The sequence below is a fragment of the Vulpes lagopus genome, chromosome 4 (assembly GCF_018345385.1).
Source record: "Vulpes lagopus strain Blue_001 chromosome 4, ASM1834538v1, whole genome shotgun sequence".
NCBI lineage: Eukaryota > Metazoa > Chordata > Mammalia > Carnivora > Canidae > Vulpes > Vulpes lagopus.
Window position 1 is genome coordinate 115,036,579 of NC_054827.1, and position 24,618 is coordinate 115,061,196.

General features: G+C 41.6%; 1 protein-coding gene and 1 non-coding gene across 5 annotated transcripts in view; one reads left to right on the forward strand and one right to left on the reverse strand.

Moving 5' to 3' along the window:
- Positions 1–13,185: 13,185 nt before the first annotated feature.
- Positions 13,186–24,618, forward strand: part of TM6SF1 (transmembrane 6 superfamily member 1) — a 54,307-nt gene continuing 42,874 nt past the window's right edge. For 3 of the 4 annotated variants that reach the window (XM_041751563.1, XM_041751564.1, XM_041751567.1), the window contains exons 1-2: positions 13,186–13,202; positions 13,781–13,987. In XM_041751563.1, coding sequence (XP_041607497.1) covers positions 13,947–13,987 — 41 coding nt within the window. In that variant the 5' untranslated portion in view covers positions 13,186–13,202; positions 13,781–13,946. The remainder of the gene's footprint in view (positions 13,203–13,780; positions 13,988–24,618) is intronic. The other variant, XM_041751562.1, reaches the window with a different exon arrangement.
- LOC121490275 lies at positions 15,415–15,493 on the reverse strand. Its single transcript, XR_005987595.1, has one exon. It is a non-coding gene; the product is annotated as a small nucleolar RNA SNORD45 (small nucleolar RNA).

Sequence of the window (24,618 nt, forward strand, 5' to 3'; positions counted from 1 at the left end):
ACAAGGGACTTTTGGTTGAGATCTCAAAGGGCCATGCCCTAGAAGTAAGGATGACACACTAGTTAGTAAGAGAAAAATGAATTAGCGGGATGCCTGGGTGGCTCAGTGGTTGAGTATCTCCCTTTGGCTCAGGGCGTAGTCCTGGGATCCGAGATAGAGTCCCACCTCAGGCTCCCTGCAGGGAGCCTGCTTCTCCATCTGCCTGTGTCTCTGCCTCTCTCTCTCTGTGTCTCTCATGAATAAATAAATAAAGCCTTTGAAAAAAAAGAAAAATGAATTAACTACAACCAACCTTTGACATGTTTAAGGTGCTCTGTACAAGCGCCATAAGAAGACTAAATCATATTAATCAAGATATATTATCCAGAGACTCAACAAGTTTTTTCTTCTACAATGTTGTTAGGGAAAAAATAAAAGTTATGAGGCATATATATATATATATATATATATATATATATATCTTAAAAAGCAAACAAACCATGCTTGATATTGATGAGGAAAATAGAAGGAAGATGGAGAATCTCACCAGAGAATCAGAATCCATGAAAAGGGGACAAATGGAGGTTCTTGACCTGAAAAAATACTATGAACAAATTAATAGCTAAATAATTTGTGTTTAATAGCAAATTACAGCAGGGCAGATGATGAGTATAACTAGAACACAAATCAGTAGATGGCCAGATTGAAACAGAGTTAGGGAAAAGGGCAGAAAATATGGAAAAGAATATATGTCTGTTAATTGTATGAGAAAGGACTAACTGATGTATAATGCAGTTACACATCCTCCAGAAGGGGAATAGAGAATGAATTGGAACACTGTGTGAATAAGCACCTGCTGGCCATTTCCCAGAGCAAGTGCCCTAAGAAAATCAAGGAGAGCTGCATGACTTTTTTGGATGTAGCCTGGAAGTCATGCAAATCATATCCACTATGTTCCATTACTTACAAATGACTAAGGCCCATCCAGATTCTAAGGGGGATTCTACTTCTACCTCTTGATACAGAAGTATCAAATAGTTTGTATACATGGTTGTTTGTTTTTTAAGAATTAATTATTTATTCATGAGCAGCACAGAGAGAGCGGCAGAGACACAAGCAGAGGGAAAAGCAGATTCCCTGCAGGGAGCCTGATGTGGGACTTGATCTGGGGACTCCAGGATCAGGCCCCGAGTCGAAGGCAGATGCTCAACCACTGAACCACCCAGGCGTCCCTGTATACATGTTTTAAAACCACCACACGAGGAAAGCTCCAGCTATTGAACAAAAACTAAGACTCATGCCCACCCAAAGAAAGTATGGGAATGTGCATAGCGGCTTTACTCCTAATTAATGGCCAAATGATTCTCAATAGTAGAACGGATAGTGACGCCTGGGTGGCTCAGCGGTTGAGTGCCTGCCTTCGGCTCAGGTTGGGATCCCAGGGTCCTGGGATCAAGGCCCATATCAGGTTCCCCCCAGGGAGACTGTTTCTCTCTGCAGAGAGATGTCTCTGTATCTCTCTCTGTGTCTCTCGTGAGTAAATAAATAAAATCTTTAAACAGAAAATAGTAGAATGGATAAAGTGGTATATTTCATACAAAGAATGAAAAAGAACAAACCATTATCCTGAAACAATATGGATTAATTTCATAACCTATTGAGCTAAAGAAGCCAGACACAAAAATACATCACAATTCCATTTGTATGAAACTTCACAATACGCAAAACTATAGTGTGGTGCTGGAGGCAGAGTAACGATTACCTTCCAGGGGGTGGTTGACTGGGAGGGTTTTATGAGGGAAACTTGTAGGATAACACAAATTTTCTATATCTAGGAATGGTGGTAGTTATATGGGTGTTGTTCAGGGTATATATTACTGCATAAGAAACCAGCCCCAAACCCAGCAGTTTGAAACAACAGTTACTTGTTTTTTTCTCATGAATCTGCAATATGGGCAAGCCTTGGCAGGGAGTGCTCGTCTGCTTCATCCAGAATCATCAGGGGTGGCAGGAATGAAGGCAGGGAGACCCCTGTCCAAGACTCACGCCCATGACTGGCAAGTTGGTGCTGGCTGTTGGCTGGGAGTGTAGTTGGAGTTGAGAGCCCAGGCCTTGGATTTTCTCCACATGAGCCTCTCCATGGGACTGGGCTTCCTCACAGCATGGCGGCTCCAAGGGTACATGGTGTCCAGAGAGAGAGAGAGAGAGAGCCAGGAATAGGTTCTGTCTCCTATGATCTAGCCTTGACAGTCTCACAACATATCACCTCCACACTTAATTTGTTGAGGTGGCTGCAAAGCCTTGCCAGGTTCAAAAGGAAGGAACATAGACTCTACTCTTTTGGGGGGGTTTCCTTTTGGGGGGGTTTTTTTTGGGGGGCCTTTTTTTTGGGGGCCCCCCCTTTTTTTTTTGGGGGGTTTTTTTTTTAAAATGGGGGGGTTTTTTTTGGGCCGGGGGGGGGTTTTTTTTGGGGGGCCCCCCTTTTCCGTTTTGGGCCCGAATTTCCTTTTTCCCCTTTTTCCCCCCTTTTTTAAATTTTTAAAAAGAAAAAATTTTTTTAAAAAGGGGGCCCGGTTTTTGGGGGGGAAAAAAAAAAAAAAAAACCCCCCAAGGGGGTTTTTTTTTTTAAAGGGGGGAAAAAAAAGGGGGGGGTTTTTTTTTTTTTGGGGTTTGGTTTCCGGGGGGTTTTTTTTAAATTTTTTTTCCCCCGGGTTTAAACCCCCGGGGGGGGAGGGGGGTTTTTTTTCCCGGGGGTTTTTTTTCCCTTTTTAAAAAATTTTGGGGCCCGGGGGGTTTTTTTTTTTAAAAGGGTTAAACCAAAAGGGGTTAAGTTTTTGGGGGGTTTTGGGTTTTTTTTTTTTTGGGGGGTTTTGTTTTTTTTAAAAAAAAAAAAAAACCCCCAAAATTTTTTTTCCCGGCCCCCCGGAATTTTTTTTAAATTTTTTTTTTGGGGGGGGTTTTTTTAAAAAAGGGGGGGTTTTAAAATTTTTGGGGTTTCCCCCAAAAATTTTCCCCAGGGGGGGGCCCCGGGGCCCCAAATTTTCCCCTTGGGGGTTTGGGGTTTTTTCCCTTTTTTTTTTTTTTTTGGGGGGGTTTTTTTTTTAAAAAAACCTTTTTTTTTTTCCCAAATTTTAAACAAAATTTTTTTGGTTTTTTTGGGTTTAAAAAAAAAAAAAATTTTAAGGTTTTTTTAAAATTTTTTTTGGGGAATTTAAAGGGGGCCCCAAAAAATTTAAATTTTTCGAAAATTTTTCCCCGGGGAAATTTTCCCCCCCCTTTTTTCCAGGGGGGGGGGTTTTCCCCCTTCCCCCCCCCCCCCCCCCCCCCCCCTTTTTTTTCCTCCCCAAAAAAATTTTTTTTTAAAAAAAAAGAGAGGGCTTTTAAAAATTTTTAAAAAAAAAATTTTTTTAAAAAAATTTTTTTTAAAAAAAAAAAAAAAAAAAAAAAAATTTTTTTTTAAAAAAAAATTTTTTTTAAAAAAGGAAAAAAAAAAAAAAAAAAAAAAGGGGGAAAATTTTTTTTTTTTTAAAAAACCCCCTTTTTTTTTGGGGAAAAAACCCCACATCGGGCCCCCCCGGGGGGCCCCCCCCTTTTCCCCCCCCCCCCTTTTTTTTTTTTTAAAAAAAAAAAATTTTAAAAAAAAAAAAAAGGTTAAAAAAAAAAAAAAAACCCCCGGGGGAAACCCCCCAAAAAAATTTTATTCAACTGTTCCCCCCCCCGGTCCCAGTTTCCTTGTCTGTAAATTTATTATATCATAATAAAATTTTTTTTTAAAAACCAAAAAATTTTTTGGAAAAGTCTATACAAAAAAATAATGCAAAATAAAATAAAATTTGGATTGAAAATTTTCCCCCAAATCTTCCAAAAAATTTTTTTTTTAAAATTCTTAAAAAAATTAGAAAAATTTTTAAAGAAAAACAAACAAAAAACAAAATATTCTTTTTTTAAAAGTTAAAATAGGGGGTTTCCAAAAATTTACACCCGTTAAAGGGTTTAATTTTTTGATCCCAGGAAAAAATTCCCCCATCAGGTTTTTTCCCTCAGGGCCTTTTTTCCCCTTGTGTTCCCTCCCTTCCCATTCTTTCCTGGGGGTCTCCCCATGGAAAAAATTTAAAAATTTTTAAAAAAAAAAAAAAAAAAAAAAAAAAAAAAAAAAAAAAAAAAAAAAAAAAAAAAAAAAAAAAAAAAAAAAAAAAAAAAAAAAAAAAAAAAAAAGAAAGAACAAGAGTTCTGGCTCTATACTTTTGTATCGTGATGCTGGGTAAGTTAGCACAATAGGCAGGAGGAGTATTTGTGGAAGCTATTTCCATAATGGGCACCAAGCAAAAGTGTCTGGTAACCATATGAGGAAATCCTACTAAACCTAACTGAATGTATTCCTGACTCAGCTTCTCCTTAATGCCAGAGGCCACTCCAGTGCTTCCTAGCAATACAGGGGAATTCTGATGGAAGATTTGTCAGAAACAGCAGTCTTAAACAATTGTCATTGCAATATATTACTCTGCAAATTTTATAAAAATACAACATTGTGTGAATATTTTGCTAGAGCCCCTCCTGGGGTTTGGAAGAGGTTGGTGCAATTGAAGGGCCCTAAAGCTTAAACTTCATTAGTTTCATGATAAAACTGCCTCTGCATGGACTCAACGTGACAATTAACTGAATTAATATATGGAAAACATTTAGAACAGCCTGGTAAGAAGGTAAGTGCTCAATAAATATTATCTAGTATACATCACTGATATAGAAATAAAAAATACAGCACACTAAGAAGTCCAGAAACAGGCCCAATTATATATATATATATCTTATTGGAACTAGATTGTATTTCACTTAGTACCTGAAAAGAATAAATCTCTGCATAAAAGATGACAATGACAAAGAAGAGAAAGAAGACATAAAAGAACCAAAAGAGTAAGACATAAAAGAACCAAAATAAAGCACAAGTGAAATGATCTGGTTTTGAGGTGGGGAATGCCTTTCCAAATAGAACACCAAAGACTAAATCCATAAAATAAAAACACTGGCATAATAATGTTAAAGTTCTGTTCATCTACAAATAAAGCATAATATCCATAGAAGTAAAAAGACAAAGAAAAATGATTGTATAATTTATGATTTTATGAAAAGGGAAGTATCCTTCAGATATAAAGAACCCTTACAAATCAGTAAGACAAATACCCACTCATCTCCTTTTTTAACAGACAAAGGACACGAACATGGAGTGCATAGAAGTATAACTTTTCTTAAGAGTAAGTCAGATGGGGCACCTGGGTGGCTCAGTCAGTTAAGCATCTGCCTTGAGCTCAGGTCCTCATCTCAAGGTCCTGGGATTGAGCCCCACAAGCAGACTCCTCAGTGAGTCTCTCTGTTTCCTCTCCACCTCCCCCTCATGCTCTCTCTCAAATAAAAAAAAAATAAACTTAAAAAAAAGAGTGATTCAGAAATGTGTGTCTACAGTTTAAAATCTCCGTATCTCTTGTTTTAGCAATTTTACATATGGTAACATATCCTGAAGAAAGAAGAGCCCGGTAACAGAATTTAAATCAACAACAAGGATATCAAAACATTATACTTGTAAAAAATGAAAACAACCTAGATGGATAATTGGTTAGGTAAATTACTGAACAATCAATCATGTAATGGAGTAATAAATGCCTATTGAAGAGTATTTACTGATATGAGAGAATGTTCTCAACCCGTAATGCTGAGTGCAAAAGCAGGCTCCAGAACAAGGTGTGTGGAGCATCCCATCTTGCCCTATGAGCTCAGAGTGTACCATCTTGTTTAAATTTCAGCATTATGTATTTAAAAGACCAAAAGTTTACAAAACACTGTTATTAATGTGGTATTTTTCAGTGTGAGTGATTTTTCTCTCTACTTAAAAAAAAAAAAGATTTAATTTATTTATTCATGAGAGACACAGAGAGAGGCAGAGACATAGGCAGAGGGAGAAGCAGGTTCCCTATGGGGAGCCTGATGTAGGACTCAATCCCAGGACCCCAGGATCACGACCTGAGGCAAAGGCAGACACTCATCCACTGAGGCACCCAGGTGGGTGCCTTACCTTTTTATTTGAGAGTAAGAAAGTGTCATTTGTTGTTGTTGTTTTTTAAGCAAAAATATGAGATTTGACTACATACATATGATTTTTGAGTTAGCTAACCAGTAAGCTATGGCAAGGACAATAGCCTGTCCATACCATAAGGTGGTTTATTTCTTTGATTTTTTTCTGAGCTGCTATTAGGTATCACCATTCATTTGACTAAATGTAACTCAATTCACTTCCACACTCATGACATGCTCCTAGGTGTAAGGCACTAAACATGAGATTGTAAAGATGACTAGAATGTTTTATGTGCCCAAAAGAAGCTAATAATTTAGTAGGAGGGGGGAAACCCACTAGGACCTGCTCAGCTAGAAACAACACTTCTTTTTTGGATTAAAAAAAAATGCAGCAGCAAAGGCAATTTGCCATGCTCAAGACTAAATTCAGCTTACTTATGGAGCTCTTCTTTCTTTGCTTGTCATTGCTTTCTGGAATTCAGCCTAGGAAAGTAATATATGTCACCATGTGTGCTAGTTTATAATTAGAACAAATGTGAGGACTTATAAGAAAAAGACCTATTGGAAAAAAAAAATAGTAAAACTCTAGAAAGGCAGGCAGGAGAAAGAAGGAGGAAGAGATCTATTTTGGAGATTAATTTAATGCCAAGAAAAAGAAGACATTTAAAAAATATAAAAGGCAATTATTATGTCCTTTGTATTTTTATATTCCAGGAGAGCACAAAAACGTAGCTGCTATTGGATTACCCTCTATTTGAAAGGATGAGCATTATAGATATAAATAGAAGCTAAGGTCAAGAAGCTAAAGGCAGAAAAAGATTCACGTGTCCTGCAGAGACTGATAAGCATGTGAAATCATACCCTCGGCTCAGAAGACTATAACTATGCCTGTGACCGGAGTTTGAGCTCCAGGGAAGAAGCGGGGTGGGTAAGTCAGAAGGACCGGAAGTTGTCCCTCTTGCAAATTTCAAATCGGTTCCAACCTTCACCAAACTTCACAATAGCCCGAACACAGAGCAGAGAATCAGTTTGAAGATCTCTGAGATGACCCAGTGACTTTCTTCCTACACTTCACCTGTTTCCAATTGCATATCAACACATTTCAGAGGCGTGCTTGGCCAGGCCCTAAAAACCTACAGGAGGTCACCCTCCCCATTTAGGGTTGCTGGCTTCTGAGGTGTTCCTGGAGGCATGCCCCCAGGAATTAGGGAGCAGAGAGAGAGAGAGGGACCCCCCTGGCCCCAAGCAGCTGGCTTTTTTCTACCATCTTTCCACACCTGGGCCCTCACCATGCTGACCTCCTCTGTCCCAGATCTGCCACGTTCTGCTTTCCGCACAGACCAGGGCTGCTCAGCTCCCATCCTCCCCCTCTGTCCCTTCCACTCCTGGGTCTCAGACGCCATCCAACAGGATGTTTCCCTGGGCACCTGGGTCTGAGGCTCCGAGCAGTGGTGGGCCACCTGGAGGCTCCATGGATCCATGCCCTTTCCTCTACATCTGTACTCTGTCCCTGGAGGCCAAACCCTCTTGGGGAAGAGGAGAGAGAGACCACAGCTCTTCCTCAGACACGCCTCGTTTTCTTGTAGAAGGAAAGTTTTCTTCCCTACGTGGCCTCCCAGCCATTCCTCTGGACCTCATTGATTGCTGAATGACCCATACACACTGTTAATGTGTCCCCACCTGGGTCCACCTGCTCCTGAGCAGATTCCTGGCACTGACGTTTCTGGCTCCTGGGTGAGAATAGGAGATGATGTCTGCCCCTTACCTGTGGACCTCTCCTGTCTCATAGGTCCCCACAGGCAGGAACATTCCCTTAATCCAGGTTTCTGGGAGATGAATACGGGAAAGCTGATAGGTGTAACTTCAAATAGCCCTGGTTTCTTAATTTCAACATCTGTCATGTTGGCTGGCTCCGGGGCCCAACACATGGTTTATCTTTATTGCTTTCCCACCATTTTTCTTTTCTTTTCTTTTAAAGATTTTATGTATTTATTCATGAGAGAGACACACAGAGAGAGGCAGAGACACAGAGGGAGAAAGCAGGCTCCATGAAGGGAGGCCGATATGGGACTTGATCCAGGGATCCCAGGATCACATCCTGGGCCAAAGGCAGGCGCTAAACCCCTGAGCCACCTAGGAGTCCCTCCCACCATTTTTCTTAGGAACCCCAGATCCTGCAAAACTCTCATGGACTCCCTGAGTCCATCATCTTATGTCAAAATGTCACCCCCTTTCTCTGACCCCATTAGAGCACGCATTATCCTGGGCCAGTAGAACAGAACCCAATTAGGTTTTTAGTTGACTAATGCACAGGGGCTTGTTCAATAAAGAGGAGCGTACAGGGAAGCTAGAGTTGTTAATCAAGTAGAAATCCAAGTCAGGGCATTCTGAGGACAGCTTATTTATATGCTGTAATAATTTTTCTGACGAAGACTTCATACATCTATTAGGAACTTTTCATTTTTTAAAAAAAGATTTATTTATTTATTTATTTGACAGAAAGAGAGCAGGAGCAGGGGGCAGGAGGAACAGAGGGAGAGGGAAAGCAGACTCCCCACTGAGCAAGGAGACTGACATGGGGCTTGATCCCAGGACCTGAGGCCATGACTCTAGCTGATGGCAGATGCTTAACCAATTGAGCCAACTGGGCCACCCCTATGAACTTTTTATAATTTTTTTTTTTAAACCCTGGGCTATTGTTCTTAGATACAGGTCCTCTTTTTTCTTTTACAAATGGTGGCCCTCACATGATACAAAAAATCTATTCCAGATATAAGTGTAAAAGGCTCCCTCCAAAAAATCCTAAGTCAAAAACATAGGAGGGGTGCCTGGGTGACTCAGTTGGTGATGTGTCTGCCTCTGTATTAGGTCATGATCTTGGGGTCCTGGGATCAAGCCCTGCATTGGGCTCCCTGCTCAGCGAGTGGGGAACATGCTTCTCCCTTTCCCTTGGTCTGCTGCTCCTCCTGCTTGTGCTATCTGTCAAATAAATAAATAAAATCTTTTTAAAAAACAATAACATAGGAGAACATACTGGAACAGACAAAAATGTTACAAAAAGGAAATAAAGAACATTTCACTCACCAAAGAAAGATGAATAAATTGGATTATATTAAAATTAAGAAACTCTGTTTATCAAAGATGGCAATAAAGAGAATAAAAAAGTAAGCCATAGATTAGGAAAATATATTTACACTATGTATATTTGACAAAGGACTACCAACCCAAAAGTGTAAATTGATAAGAGAAAGGAAGCCAAATGAATACAAAATGGGCAACATATTTGAATAGGCACTTCATTAATAAGGTAATGCAAAATGTCAAAAACGCATGCAAAGTTTTTCAACATCACCATAACTAGAGAAATGTAAATTAAAACTACAAATGTAAACTAAAACTACACCGGGACCACAGTGGCAAAAAATTAAATGGCTGATAACAAGTGTTGGCAAGGACGTAGAACAATTAGAATGCTCATGCTGTCCTGATGGGAATGTAAATTGATGCAATCATTTTGGAAAAGAGTTTGACATTACTTCTCAAAGATGAACACACCTATAATCTATGACCTAGAGATTTGACTCCTAGGGATAATTCCAATGGAGATATGTACACGTTTACCAAAAGACATGCCCAAAAATATTCAGAGGAGTATTATTTGTAATAAAAGCTAGAGGCGGGATCCCTGGGTGGCGCAGCGGTTTGGCGCCTGCCTTTGGCCCAGGGCGCGATCCTGGAGACCCGGGATCGAATCCCACGTCGGGCTCCCGGTGCATGGAGCCTGCTTCTCCCTCTGCCTGTGTCTCTGCCTCTCTCTTTCTCTCTGTGACTATCATAAATAAATAAAAAAATTAAAAAAAAAAAAAAAAAAAAAAAAAAGCTAGAGGCTAGTGTTCATCTTCAGTAGAACAGAAATATGAATTATGGCATACTAATACAATGAAAATATACACAAAATAAATCAATACATGTTACAGAATAGATGCATTTCACAAACATAACATGAATAAAAAGAGCCAGACCCCAAAGAGTATGTGATGTATAATCCTGCATACGTAAAGATCAGAACCAAGAAATGAATCTTTGGTGTGAGAAGCCAAGCAATGGAAAATGATATGGGGTGGGCTTCTGGGGGCTGTTGTTATTCTGTTTCTAGGTCTAGGTGTAACTAAAGGGGTGTAGAACCCATTTTGAAAATTCACTGGGGCAGCCGGGGCGGGGGGGTGGTAAGTGTTTTAGTGCCGCCTTTGGCCCAGGGTGTGATCCTAGAGACCTGGGATCAAGTCCCACGTCCAGCTTCCTGCACGGAGCCCACTTTTCCCTCTGCCTGTGTCTCTGCCTCTCTCTCTCTCTCTGTCTGTCATGAATAAAATAAATAAAATCTTAAAAAAAAAAAAGAAAATTCACTGAACTATACACTTAGGATTTGTGCAGGTTCCAGTGATGACTGGACTCCATTAGAATTTCCCAAAACATATTGGATATTTATTCTCCAAATTCTTGCATTTCTTCAGGATGGTTTTGTCAAGAAATTTTCCTCAGGCTCTTCCTGCTTTTCACTGTCATTTTTCTTAGATTAGTTTTTGTTTGCCTGAGTATTGGTGACAAGGTTTTGCACACAATAAATGGTGGTGTTTAATTTCCCTCTTACATAATGGCTACAAGCCTTCTCTCTCCGGAAGCTTATCTTCCCAGAGCAGGAAAGGGTGAATGTTTGGCCTCTTTATCAAGGTGAATGATTTAAAATTAGTGTGGCTAGGGAGAAGATGCGGTGTTCACTCCCGAGCTTCTTTTAGCCCCCAGGAATGCAAGATTGAGAGCCAGCAGCCCTGCCATGGATCTAAAGGATGAGGGTAAGGTGACCCCACTGCCTAGATCTCCTGGTCAGGGGCCAGGTGGACAATGTGGTAGTGATTCAGTGGAGCCCACAGGTCAGTGAAAACCAAGACGAGGCGGAGCTAGCTGGAGAGCAACCCTCAGGCTCTAACCAAGAGAAGTAAGACTGGACTCTAGGTTACAACAAGCACAGGGTTCAGCTATGGGCACCAGAAGCCAGGGCCCAGGCTAGTTGCACTTCAGTGGTCACCAGCTCACACATATTGAAGGGCCAGTATGAGGCAACAATACCTTGAGGTTACATAGGGCGCCTTCCTTGAACCCAAATGCTACTAGACATAATCTGGAGAGGTGGGTGGGTGATGAACTGAGTCATTTTGCCTCTGAGGCAGCCTGACTTAGGGGGATCGGTCACATTCCTGGCTTGGACTAATTGTCCTGGAAGAGACTAGAACACATTTGTTTCCTTGTCATCTGATCAGTGGGATCTGGAAAGACCAAATCACTTAAAAATAAATAAAGGAGCTGTATTCCTTCAGCACTTCTGACGATAGTATGAATAAATTTGCAGCTCTCTTCCTCTCTTTTGTTTATTTTTCTTTACTTTTTCCAACTTGTAAGCTTTCATTGCTGCTGAAAAGAGTTTTAGGAATTTTTCTAAGTATTTGAATAGAATTTGAGAAGAAACCTCCTGACATTGCAACTCCCCACCATCATCCCTTTATTCATGAGTATAACAATTTAATTGTTTCTCTTACTTTGTCAATTTATTCATCATCATCCAGCCATCAATAATCATGTGCACGGTTTGTTTGTTTTTAAAGATCTTATTTATTTATTCACGAGAGACACACAGAGAGAGGCAGAGACACAGGTAGAAGGAGAAGCAGGCTCCCTGCAAGGAAACCAATGTGGGACTCAATCCTGGATCCCGGGATAATACTGAGCCGAAGGCAGACGCCCAACCGCGGAGCCAGCCAGGTGTTCCACAAGGTTCCGATCTAGAAGATGAATAGTAGTCTTGGGGCGCCTGGGTGACACATTCGATTAAGTGTTCAACTCTTGGTTTTAGCTCAGGTCATGATCTCAAGGTTGTGAGATAGAGCCCCACATTGGGCTCCATGCTTAGCTCAGAGTCTGCTTAAGACTCTCCCTCTGTAACCCTCTTACACTGTTGGTGGAAATGTGAACTGGTGCAGCCACTCTGGAAAACTGTGTGGAGGTTCCTCAAAGAGTTAAAAATAGACCTGCCCTACGACCCAGCAATTGCACTGTTGGGGATTTACCCCAAAGATTCAGATGCAATGAAACGCCGGGACACCTGAACCCCGATGTTTCTAGCAGCAATGTCCACAATAGCCAAACTGTGGAAGGAGCCTCGGTGTCCATCGAAAGATGAATGGATAAAGAAGATGTGGTTTATGTATACAATGGAATATTACTCAGCCATTAGAAATGACAAATACCCACCATTTGCTTCAACGTGGATGGAACTGGAGGGTATTATGCTGAGTGAAGTAAGTCAATCGGAGAAGGACAAACAGTATATGGTCTCATTCATTTGGGGAATATAAATAATAGTGAAAGGGAATAGAAGGGAAGGGAGAAGAAATGTGTGGGAAATATCAGGAAGGGAGACAGAACATAAAGACTCCTAACTCTGGGAAACGAATTAGGGGTGGTGGAAGGGGAGGAGGGCGGGGGGTGGGGGTGAATGGGTGACAGGCACTGAGGGGGACACTTGACGGGATGAGCACTGGGTGTTATTCTGTATGTTGGTAAATTGAACACCAATAAAAATTAATTTATTAAGAAAAAAAAGACTCTCCCTCTGAAAAAAAAAAGACTCTCCCTCTGCTCCTCCTCCCTACTCTCTCTCTCTCTAAAATAAATAAATAAATTTTAGAAGATGAATCACAGTCCTTGCCATCAAGTTTCAAGTACAGAAGGTATGCAGACAATGAACACTGCTCCATGGTCACCTTTCCACCTATCTCCATGGACTTGCTTTTGGTTTTGGTGTCTAGGAATTTTCATTGTCAGTCATTGCTCAAAGCACTGGGTTTCTGAATCGTAGGACACAAGGGCAGTAGTCTTTGAGAGCTTCCTTGCTTTGTAGTATGTCAAGATGTACATCTGCTGTCCCAGAACTGGAATCAGCCTTTTCTCTAAGGAACCTCAGTTCCCTTTAGGAGAAATATATTTAGAAACCAGAATCTGTCCTCTAAGGAAGCTCATTTATTCTGGGTTGGTTACTATTTCTAGTTCCCCTCAGTGGACAGAGATGAAAGAAAGAAACTCAAGAGAGGAGCAGATTTTGGAAGGTAAAGGAAAAACTAACTTTTCTCAGTGATTTGTCTATTACTAATCATTTAGATGGTATTTTTATTATAATAAGAAATATACCTACATACCTTTATTTGTAGTTTTTTTTTCCCTCTCAATGAATTTGCTTAGGATGATTTACTTTTGTAGGTTTATTAGGACATGGGCAGGAACACTCAGGTGTCTTCTTAATTATTTCCCCAGGGATCCCTGGGTGGTGTAGCGGTTTGGCGCCTGCCTTTGGCCCAGGGCGCAATCCTGGAGACCCGGGATCGAATCCCACATCGGGCTCCCGGTGCATGGAGCCTGCTTCTCCCTCTGCCTGTGCCTCTCTCTCTCTCTCTCTCTGTGACTATCATAAATAAAAATAAATAAATAAATAATTTCCTCAGAGACTCTATATAGGACCAGCTGCATGATTTATAGCCCCCTAAAAAATGAAACTGCAGGCCCTGGTCCAAAAACCACTAAGTTACTAATATTAAAAACTTTAAAAATTTTTCTTGTCTTTCCCTTTTATCCCCTCTCCACCTGTCCTGCTGTTTTCTATTTGCTATTTAATTTGCCTATCCTCTAGACACAGGGATACGAACAGGCTGAGTGCCCACCTCCTGGTGCCCCCAGGGCCCATCCCCTGGCAATATATAAGGACCATACCAGCTGCTGGCATCTTCCTTCCAGCCAGGCCTCTGAGTGATGCCAGGGATGTTCCCCTCCCATAGATCTGCTCCCAAGCCACGGAGATGAACACTCAAAGGCACTGCAGCCTTCATGCCAGGACTTGGTAGGTAATACGTCTGGGGATGGATGAGGGATTTGCCCTGTGAATTGTCTGCTTAATGTACCACAGCATTTCCACTCTTGGGTGGGGTCAGCTGCCACCAGGCCTTCCCCTGAATCACTATAGGGTGTATGTGCCTGACTGGGATCCTTTCCGTTCTAAGCCAAGGCCCCCACCATGGATGAGGGTGACAGTGGTTGCTGGGCAGAAGCAGGGAGGGGAGGCCAGGTAAAGCCCGGGGCATCAGGGGGTGAGGAACAGGTGGCTTGAGTTGGTCCCTGGGAAGCAGGGAGGCAGCAGGAGGTGGGGCAGTGCATGAGCCAAGGCTCTGAATCTCAGTGCAATGCCCCATTGTCCCATTGGTCTTCACCTACAAAACATAAATCAAAGATAAAATTCTTAGGAATTTGGGCAGCCTGGGTGGCTCAGCGGTTTAGTGCTGCCTTCAGCCCAGGGCGTGATCCTAGAGACCTGGGATTGAGTCCCAAGTTGAGCTCCCTGCATGGAGCCTGGTTCTCCCTCTGCCTGTGTGTCTGCCTCTCTCTGTGTGTGTCTCTCGTGAATAAATAAATAAAATCTTAAAAAAAATTCTTAGGAATTTAAAGATGAGGATTGTAGAACATAAAACCCCAAATTTAGGGCTCTCCAAGCATAGGGTCCCTGTGTGATTGTGCTTGTCCCATGCCGGTGAAGTTGTCCCTTCCTATACAGCATTCAGCGGCAGGTTTTAAAATATGATTGGGGCCCCTGAGGTTCTTGGGGGACCCTTCCAGGGGTTCTGTGAGGTCAAAACTACTTTCACAGTAAGGCAAAGACATAATTTACCTTCTTCACATTCATTGCCTCAGGAGCACACGCTGAGGTTCTTCTAAAGTTGCCTGACAAAGGAGAGGTATAGGAGAGATGGGTCATCATTAGATGTGATGTCTGCAAGGGAAAGAGTGCAGCTAACCCAAGGAAGGCTTGGAAAAGAGGTATCCTTGGGTCGATCTAGACTCAGGTTTGCCAGGCTGGCACGACAGTAGAACAGAAGTTAGGATAATGTCTGGGACGCCTGGGTGGCTCAGCAGTTGAGCTTCTGCCTTTGGCTCAGGTCATAATCCCGCCATCCCAGGATCAGACTCCCTGCTTGGAGCCTGCTTCTCCTTCTGCCTCTTTCTGTGTGTCTCTCATGAATAAGTAAATAAAATATTCTTAAAAAGAAAAAATATATATAAAGTTGCCTGACAGTGGGGTATTTTATTTTATTTTATTTTTTTAACTTTTCCTCTTTTAATGTTTGACCCCGGTGCACATACCCAATATACATCTGAACTTTTTTCACTCGGATCCCATCTTGCCACACGCCAACTTTCTGTTTAAAAGCCACCACTTTATCTGCCTCGAAGGAACCTAAGCCCTGAAGCTCCTGTAAAGATTCGTGTATTTCTCAGGTCTCAGAGTAATTCTAGAGCTGAAGGAGTAATCATCAACTTCAGATTCAGAGTACATGCCAGCTCATCATCGACCACAGTGGGGTATTTTAATAGGTTGAAAGCAGAAGAGAGAATCCTGCTGTCTTCCATTAAGCCAGGCATTCAAGAGGTTTTTAAAAATGTAAAGCAATATTACTCTTTTCACTAATCTCTGTTGTGGAAAATGTAGTTATTTTCCATAAAATCATTTTGCTGTTATTTTAAAATTTTTCATATTTATTTCTACATATTCATTTTTGTTTTTTGCTTTGCTTTGTTTTTGTTTCGTTCTTATTTTAAAACGAATACCTAAAGATATTTTACATTTCCCAGTTTTGATTCCTAACACAATAAAAATTGATAGATATAATCCGTGTAAATAAGAGCTGATGCGCATCCTCAATACTTCCTTAAATGAATACATTTTAAAAATTGAGGTTAAGGAGGATGCCTGGGTGGTTCAGCAGTTGAGCGACTGTCTTCAGCTCAGGTCATGATCCCGGGGTCCTGGGATGAGTCTCACATCAGGCTCCCGCAAGGAGCCTGCTTCTCCCTCTGCCTGTGTCTCTGCCTCTCTTTCTGTGTCTCTCATGAATAAATAAATTCTTAAAAAAAAAAAAATGCATCTGCCTTCTTTCACTTAGCATAATGTTTTTAGGGTTTACCCACAAGGTAGCATGTATCAGTACTTCATTCCTTTTTATATTCTGTTGTACGACCAATATACCACATTTTGTTTATCCATTCATCAGTAGATGGATTGGGGTTTTTTCCATCCCTGTGAATAGTAATGCTATGAACATTTGTATGCAAGGATTTGTTGGAATGTGTGTTTTGAGTTCTTTGGACTATGAAACCTAGAATTAGTGGATCATATGATAATTCTACATTTAATTTTTTTGTTTGTTTGTTTAGAGAGAGACTGCATATATGAGCTGGAGGTGGGGTGCAAAAGGGAGGGAGAGTGAGAAAATCTTTTTTTTTTTTTTTTTTAGTTTATCTACGATAGTCACACAGAGAGAGAGAGGCAGAGACACAGGCAGAGGGAGAAGCAGGCTCCATGCACCGGGAGCCCGACGTGGTATTCGATCCCGGGTCTCCAGGATCACACCCTGGGACAAAGGCAGGCGCCAAACCACTGCGCCACCCAGGGATCCCGAGAGTGAGAAAATCTTAAGCAAGCTTCACACCCAGGGTGGAGCTGGATGCAGGGCTCCATCTTAGGACCCTGAGATCTTGACTTGAGCTTAAATCAAGCCACCCAGGTGCCCCTTTATGTTTAATTTTGGAGGGAACTGACAAACTGTTTTCCAGAGCAGCTGCATCATCTAACATTCTTACCTGTAACGTAGGATGGTTCCAATTTCTCCTTGTCTTCCACACTGGTTGTCTCCCATTTTTTTTATTATAGTCAGTCTACTGGGTGTGAAGTGGCATCTCATTTGTGGTTTTGATTTGCATTTCCCTACTGATTAGTGATGAGCATCTTTTTATGTGCTTACTGGCCATTTGTATGTCTTCTTTCCAGAAATGTCTATTCAAATTCTCTGCTCATTTTTAAATTGGGTTGCCTTTCATTTCAGAGTTGGATTGTCTTTTTGTTACAGAGTTGTAATAGTTTTCTATATTCCAGATACCAGACCTTTATCAGATAGATAGATGATTTACAAATATTTTCTCCAATTTTGTAGGTTGTCATCTTTCTTGATAGTCTTTTTTTTTTAAGATTTTATTTATTAATTTATTCATGAAAGACACAGAAAGAGAGAGGCAGAGACACAAGCAGGAGAAGCAGGCTCCATGCAGGGAGCCCGATGTGGGACTTGATCCCAGATGCCGGGATCACACCCTGAGCCAAAAGCAGACGCTCAACAGCTGAGCCACCCAAGTGTCCCTGGTAGTGTTTTTTGATGTGCAGAAGTTTTAATTTTGATTAAGTCCATTGGTTTGGTTTCTCTTTTGTCACTTGTGTTTTTGGTATCATTTCTAGGAATATCTTGCCAAGTCCAAACTTAAGAAGATTTGCCCCTATGTTTTCTTCTGAGAGTTTTTAGTTTTAGCTTTCATATTTAGATCTATTAGCCATTTTGAGTTATTTTTTTATATTGCGTGAGGTAGGGGCCTAACTTCACCCTTTTGCATGTGGATACCCAGTTCTACCAGCACCATTTGTAAAAGAAACTTCTTTTCTCCACTGAATGGTCTTGGCACTTTGTTGAAAGTCAATAGACCAGAGATCTTTGGACTTCTTTCTGGACTCTCTCAGTACTATTCCAATGATATATATATATATATATATATATATATATATATATATATATATCTGTCCTTATTCCAGTACCACACTGTCTTGATTACCATAGCTTTGAAATTGGGAAATAGGAGTCCTCCAGCTTTGTTTTTCCTTTTCAAGATTATTTTGGCTATTCAGAGCCCCTTGCAATTCTGTATCAATTTTACAATCACCTGGTCAATTTCTGCAGAAAAGAGCATTAGGATTTTCCCAGAGCTTGCAATGAATCTGTAGATTACAATGGGCAGCCTTACCATTTTAACAGTATTAAGTCTTGTAATCCATGAACCCAGAATGTCTTTTCCATATATTTAGGTCTTAATTTTCTTTCAGCAACATTTTGTGGTGTTCGGTGCATAATTATTACACCAACTTGGCTGAATTTATTCCCAAGTATTTTATTCTTTCTGGTGCTGTTATTACTGGAATTGTTTTTTTGAAAAATTTTATTTTCAGATTGTTCATCGCCAATACATAGAAATACAACTGATTTCTACATGTTGATATTCTATATGATGATTTTGCTAAATCCATTAATTAGCTCTAATAGGTTTTTCTGTGTGTCTTCTTTGGGATATTCTATATATGATGCTATATGTTAATAAAGATAATTTCACTGGGGCGCCTGGGCTGCACAGTCAGTTTAGCGTCTGACTCTTGGTTTTGGCTCAGGGTCGTGATCTCAAGGTTGTGAGATGGAGCCCTGCGTCAGGCTCCGTGCTCAGCATGGAGTCTGCCTGAGAATCTCTCTCCCTCTGCCCCTCACCCCCTTGCACACACTCTGTTTCTCTCTAAAATAAATAAATAAATCTTAAAAAATATATAATTTACTTCCTCTTTTGCTTTTATTCCTTTTTTTTTTTTCCCTTCCTCTTTTCTAATTTGGATGCCTTTGCTTCTTTTTCTTCCATAATTGCTCTGGCTAGGACTTCCTATACAGTGTTGTTGACTAACAAGTGGTGAAAGTAGGCATCCTTACCTTGTTCCTGATTTTAGGGGTAAAGTTTTTCCTCTCTTATTGTTGAGTATATTAGCTTTCGGTTTGTTGAGTGTTTTTATCATGAAAGGCTCACTAATCTGAAAGAATGTAAAGGAGTCCTGCTGGTAGAGAGTATTAGTTAAGAACAGGGCCTTTGAAATCCATCTGCCTGGTTTGAATCACAGCTTGGTCACTTCCTTGTTTCAAGACCTCGGACAATTTGCTGAACTCTTCCGTTTGTCTATTGGGACAAAGTTTCCTTATATGGAAAATCGAGATGCCAATAGGGACATAATCTACCTCTGAGAGTTAAGTGAAGATTAGATGAATACTCATCGAAACAGTGCCTGATACGGAGCAAATGCTCAGTAAATGTTAGCAATTACTCAAAGAACTGAACCAACTTAAATATTTACTGGCACTTTCTGTATTGCTATTTTCCTGAAGTCTACCTCTCGTAAATTTGATAATTTGACTTCACTTTTGATTATTTAATAAATGGTGCCTCATTTTTCAAATTAGATTTACATTCCTGTAATTACGGTGGAGCTTAAACAGTTTTTATTTTTATTCACTTTTTTTAATTCACTTTTTAAAAAGTTTTTGTGACAGAGAGGAGAGAAAGACATGTCGAGCTCAGTAGTGGTAGGGGCAGAGGGAGAGGGAGAAGACGACTCCTGGCAGAGCAGCGAGCCTCCTCAAGTCTCCATCCCTGGATGCTGAGGAAGTTCAACAGTTTTTATATTTTTGCCACATTTGCGACTTTTTCCCCTTTTCACTCTATTTTAACCATCCAGTTGTACTCTCATTATTAGCTGGCTCACATCCTATTCTGATGCAATCAGGAATAAGACAAATAACCAAAATTAGTCCAGTTTACACCCCATTATCAAAGCTGTTGTCATGTTCATAAAAATAGTATTAGGGATCCAAGGACAGTCAGGAGCTGGAATGATCTGCCCCACATGTTCTGAGCCTCTGAAAGAAGCCACTGAGACTGAGCAGTTGCTGCGACTCTGCTGCAGGGATCTAAATATGACCTTCCACGAAAAAGCATGTCATGTCCAGAAATGTGATTCAAAACAGCAGGCTGGGTTTCAGAGTCCACATCCCTAGGACATGCTGCCTCTCTGGTTACAGGAAAGTAAATATAGACCAGGCTGCTGATGTGAACACATTTCATTTAACTTTGCCCATCTCTACTCATTTCCCAGCAACAGAAACTGGATTAATCCAGTTCTAAGTAGGTCTGCTTCTTATTTTCCCTTCCACCTCTGAAACTAAACTTTATGAGGCTGATTTTTCCTTTGCTCTCACGTTCATTCCCTCCCAATCTTTTTTTTTTTTTTTTTTTTTTAAGATTTTATTTACTTATTCATGAGACACACAGAAGGAGAGAGGCAGAGACACAGGCAGAGGGAGAAGCAGGCTCCATGCAGAGAGCCGGACGACTAGATCCCGGAACTCCAGGATCACGCCCTGGGCTGAAGGCAGACACTCAACTGCTGAGCCACCCAGGCGTCCCCATCCCCTCCCAATCTCATTGTGGTATCTCTTTTCTCTCTGGTGACTTCAATGTCCCCATTGCTACTGACACTTTTTCCTGGTCCCCACAAATATTTAAGTATGTTCCCCAACAGAAAAGATATCTTCAACTGGATATTTATGGTATATTGCTGCTACTTGGTTAAAAAAAAAAAAAAAAAGAAAAGAAAATCCAGCTGAAATCCTGGCAATCAAGTAGAAAGAATGTTCTGCTGTTTGATATTAGCCTTTGGCCAATAGATAGATTGATACCAGAATGCAACAGAATTATGTTCTGTATGTCATAAAACTGTTCAGAGACGAGGGAGGCCACGTGCTGACACCCCTATCTTGGGTAATGGGTAATGCCAACCAGTCAGCAGCATGCTCTGGCCGCAAGTCCCTGAGCCCTGTTTCCTGGCCTGGTGGGCTCGTTGCTCACTAGGTGAGTGTGGGCAAGCTGCCACTTCTTCATCTGTCAAATAAAGATAATCGCATTGCAGTTTACCCAACCCGAGATAACACAAAAATCAGGATTCTTCCATCAGACTCCCAAGAAATCAGAGATCTTGTCCAATGTTGTCTTTTCCTAGTAATTCCAAAGATATGTGAGACTTTGAGACTTGAGACATGAAGAAGTCTGGGATGCCCCAGGTAGCTCCAGATCCTTCCTCATCACATAAAGCTGCACCCTGGCCCACAATGAACATCAGTGCTCTCTGAGGGCTGCACGTGGGGCTGTGCTTACACAAAGGGGTCAGGAAACAGCTTCATTTTATACTCCGGTAATGACATAGCTGATACTCGACCCCTAGGCCAGGCCCCACGAAGGGATCCATTCCCAGCAGGTTTTCCATAAGGAACTTAAACACACCAGTTATATCCTGTCAAGTGCCTTGCATAGATAAGGCCTTTTTGTTTTCTTTCTCATGGTTAACGATATCAAGAGCTATTTAAGAGGAAGCTGACTTGGGTCATTTCTTTTTGTTTTTGTTTTTGTTTTTTTTGCCCCCCCTCCCCCCTCTGCCTGTGTCTTGAAGGCAGGAAATATGACTTAAGACCACTATCTACCTCTTACCTCTTCTTTCTTCACTGTAAGACCTGATTTTATTTGGGCAGCAACAACTACAAGGAAGGGACAGAGCCTCAGAGAAAAACTGTATTTGGTTCTAAAATGAGCACGCAACCAGTTTGGCATGGAATAAGTCTGGGAGCAGGCTCTTGGGAAGGACTTTGCAGCCCAGTTAAAGACAAAAGCCAAGATGGGGCCCCTGGGTGGCTCAGTCAGTGGAGTAGGCGACTCTTGATCTCGAGGTTGTGAGTTCAAGCCCCAGGTTGTGTGTAGAGATGACTTAAAAATAAAAAAATAAATCTAGGGGCATCTGGGTAACTTGGTTGGTTAAGCTCAGGTCATGATCTCTGGGTCCTGGGATGGAGACTCCTCCCATCAGGCTTCTTGCTCAACGGAGAGCTCCCTCTCCCTCTGCCCCTCCCCGCACCCCATTCATTCTCTCTCAAATAAATAAAAATTAAAAAATAAATATAAAAAAGTAAAAAATAAAAGCCAAGAGAGGAAAGCACTGTGCACTGACCAGCTTAAGGGTGAAAAGCCACTGGGCCGAGGATGGGGATTAGGAAGCCACAAAACAACTGGATCCTTAGTTGACATCCTTGAGCTACTGCAGCTAACAGGGGCATCTCCTTTCTCCAGGACTCTTGTTATGTCAGATTTTCAAATGTCGTCATGGCTTAAGGCCAGTGTGACTCACGTATTCTGCTACTTGCAGGTCTAAGTACTCCTCCAGTGCTGCAAGGCGGTCGGGTTGCTTGAGGATCAAGAGAGACACCGGCAAGGACGCGTCAAGCCCATCACAGAGCCAATATTTCCTACAACTGGTGCCCAACAGTTCTTCCTTTCTCAGTTTATAAAACTTGGTTTATTTGGGCAGCAGCAAGCACAAGGGAGGAGAGAGGACTGTCTTCAGCCTTAGAGAGGAACCACAGTAGGTCTGAAAATCTCTTTGGCCCTTGGTTCCCTGACTCTCTCCTTCCTGCCACCAGCTGCCATCTCTACATTCCTCTCTGGCCTGTGTCCCTCACATCCAAGTAGTCTCAAGCTCTGAGGAGACCAGTCCTAATTAGTTTCTCCTTTCTACCATCACTGTATCTGCCCTGGTCCCAGATCCCCTTAGATTTTTGGCTTAGATAACTGCTCCTCTCTCTGCTCTGCTTCCCATTTCATCCTCTCTTCTCCATCTCTGCACATCTAGCAGGGTAAGCTTCTAAAATGGCCCAAGTGAACATGACCCTCTCCAGCTAAAACCCTCACTAGGTCCCCTACCCCCCAGGGGTGGGGTGGGGGTGGCTGGTAGTTTCCACATTGTGCTGCGGTGTTTTAGTCTCTGTTCCATATATTCTAGGGAACTTCTTTCTGAGATACTGTCTCTGCCCTGGTCCTTCCGGGATCACTTTCCTCTCTTCTCTGACTTGCCTGCCAACCTGGCTAAATTAATCACTCCCTCCCTCCCTGTGTGCCTTTGAACCTTATTCTTTTTGTCCTTCCCAGGTACAACTTTGTGATAATTTGTTTACAGGGCTGAGTCACCTGTACATTGTGAATGGATTGGTAACTCAGTCAGAACTTCCATTTTTAGAACTACAGTGCCTGCTACAGGGTGTAGCACACTATATGCGTTCAATAAATAAACATGTATTGGGTGGGTGAGTTTTTTTTTAAGATTTTATTTCTTTATTCATGGGAGACACACAGAGAGAGGCAGAGACATAGGCAGAGGGAGAAGCAGGCTCCATGTAGGGAGCCCAATGCCAGACTCGATCCCCGGATCCCAGGGATCACGACCTGAGCCAAAGGCAGATGCTCAACCGCTGAGCCACCCAGGCTGCCCTGGATGATGAGTTTTAAATGTGGTCATTTGCATGGGCATTAAGCTAGCTCTCCAGTGCCTGGAGCTGGTTGTGAACTGTAGAGCTTGTGTAGCCCTTACCTATCTTTCCTTCCTATTTCTCCTTTCTAATGCATGTGGTTTTTTAAAAATTTAATTTAATTTATTTTTTAAATATTTATTTATTTATTCATGAGAGACACAGAGAGAGGCAGATACATAGGCAGAGGGAGAAGTAGGCTCCCTGCAGGAGCCTAATGTGGGACTCGATTCCAGGACGCTGGAATCCTGACCTGAGCCGAAGGCAGACGCTTAACCACTGAGCCACCCAGATGCCCGTTGGCTGCCTGCTTTTATGTTAATTTCTTCCAATCCTGTGTGTCAAGCTGGTGGTGAACCAATGAGCAAGCTGTGACTGTGACCATGAGGTCAGCCAATTTTACCACAAACAGAATTCTTATGGAGTATTCATTTTTCAAGACTCCACAGTTTGAGTGTATATAAAGTGCCAAATGTCATCAACCTTCTAGCCTGTTCACTAATGAACTGGTCCAGTATGAATATGATCCCCACTGGATTAGCCTCAGAGTCCACACCTGCCCATTGAGTCAATGGCTATTTTTTTTTCTAGTGGTCAGTCTGCCTCTCCTGGATTGTTGGGTTGCAAAATTTCATAAAGTTGATTAAAGCAATGTTGGGGAAGGGCTTTTCACAAATGAGATGTGAATAAAACTAATAAAACTAACAAATGAAGAACAAAGTCGCAAAGATAAAGACGTGGTGTGTGCCTCCAAGATGGTGATTCAAACATCAAAGGATTAAGAGTGGCCTTTGGAAAATCAACTAATCTCTTGAACACTTACACCTGAATTGGATCTTGTATAGAATCTTGCTGCAAAACTCAAAAATGAAATGAATGTTGGGTCTTATGCCATCATACCCATTCTATTTATGTATTTGTTTTTATCAAAGTTATACGTGTATTTAATGAAAGTAGATTTAGAAGGCTGGATACAAAGGCAGGAATACCTTGCCCTCCTTTGCCCACCCCTGATTTCTGCCTCCAAGGTAATATCTTCCAATGCTTGCTTTTGCCCCCATATTTCCAAGTAACACACTGACACTGCTATTTCATGATTTTTTCAGGTTTTGATGTTATTTTTTGACTTTCTCCTATGGGGAAATGAGATGGCATGCTTGGTTTCGACTTCCTCTCACTACTTCAGCCTTAAACTCTGCTGTTTCTCTTCTCTAAGTACCTTCACACACACTCAGCCACTTAACAATTCCATCTTTTTCTAGACACAGCTCTCCTGGAGTTGCCTTCCTCCTGCCCTAAGCTGAGCTGCTCATTCTCTCAGTGACACAGCTGTTACTCCTCATCCTGGGGACCCCTTGGCCTCATTCACGAGCTGGAGCTCCTGCTTCTGAATCTCACATCCTCCTCTGTGTTGGATACTTCCTTGTTTGGATATACCATG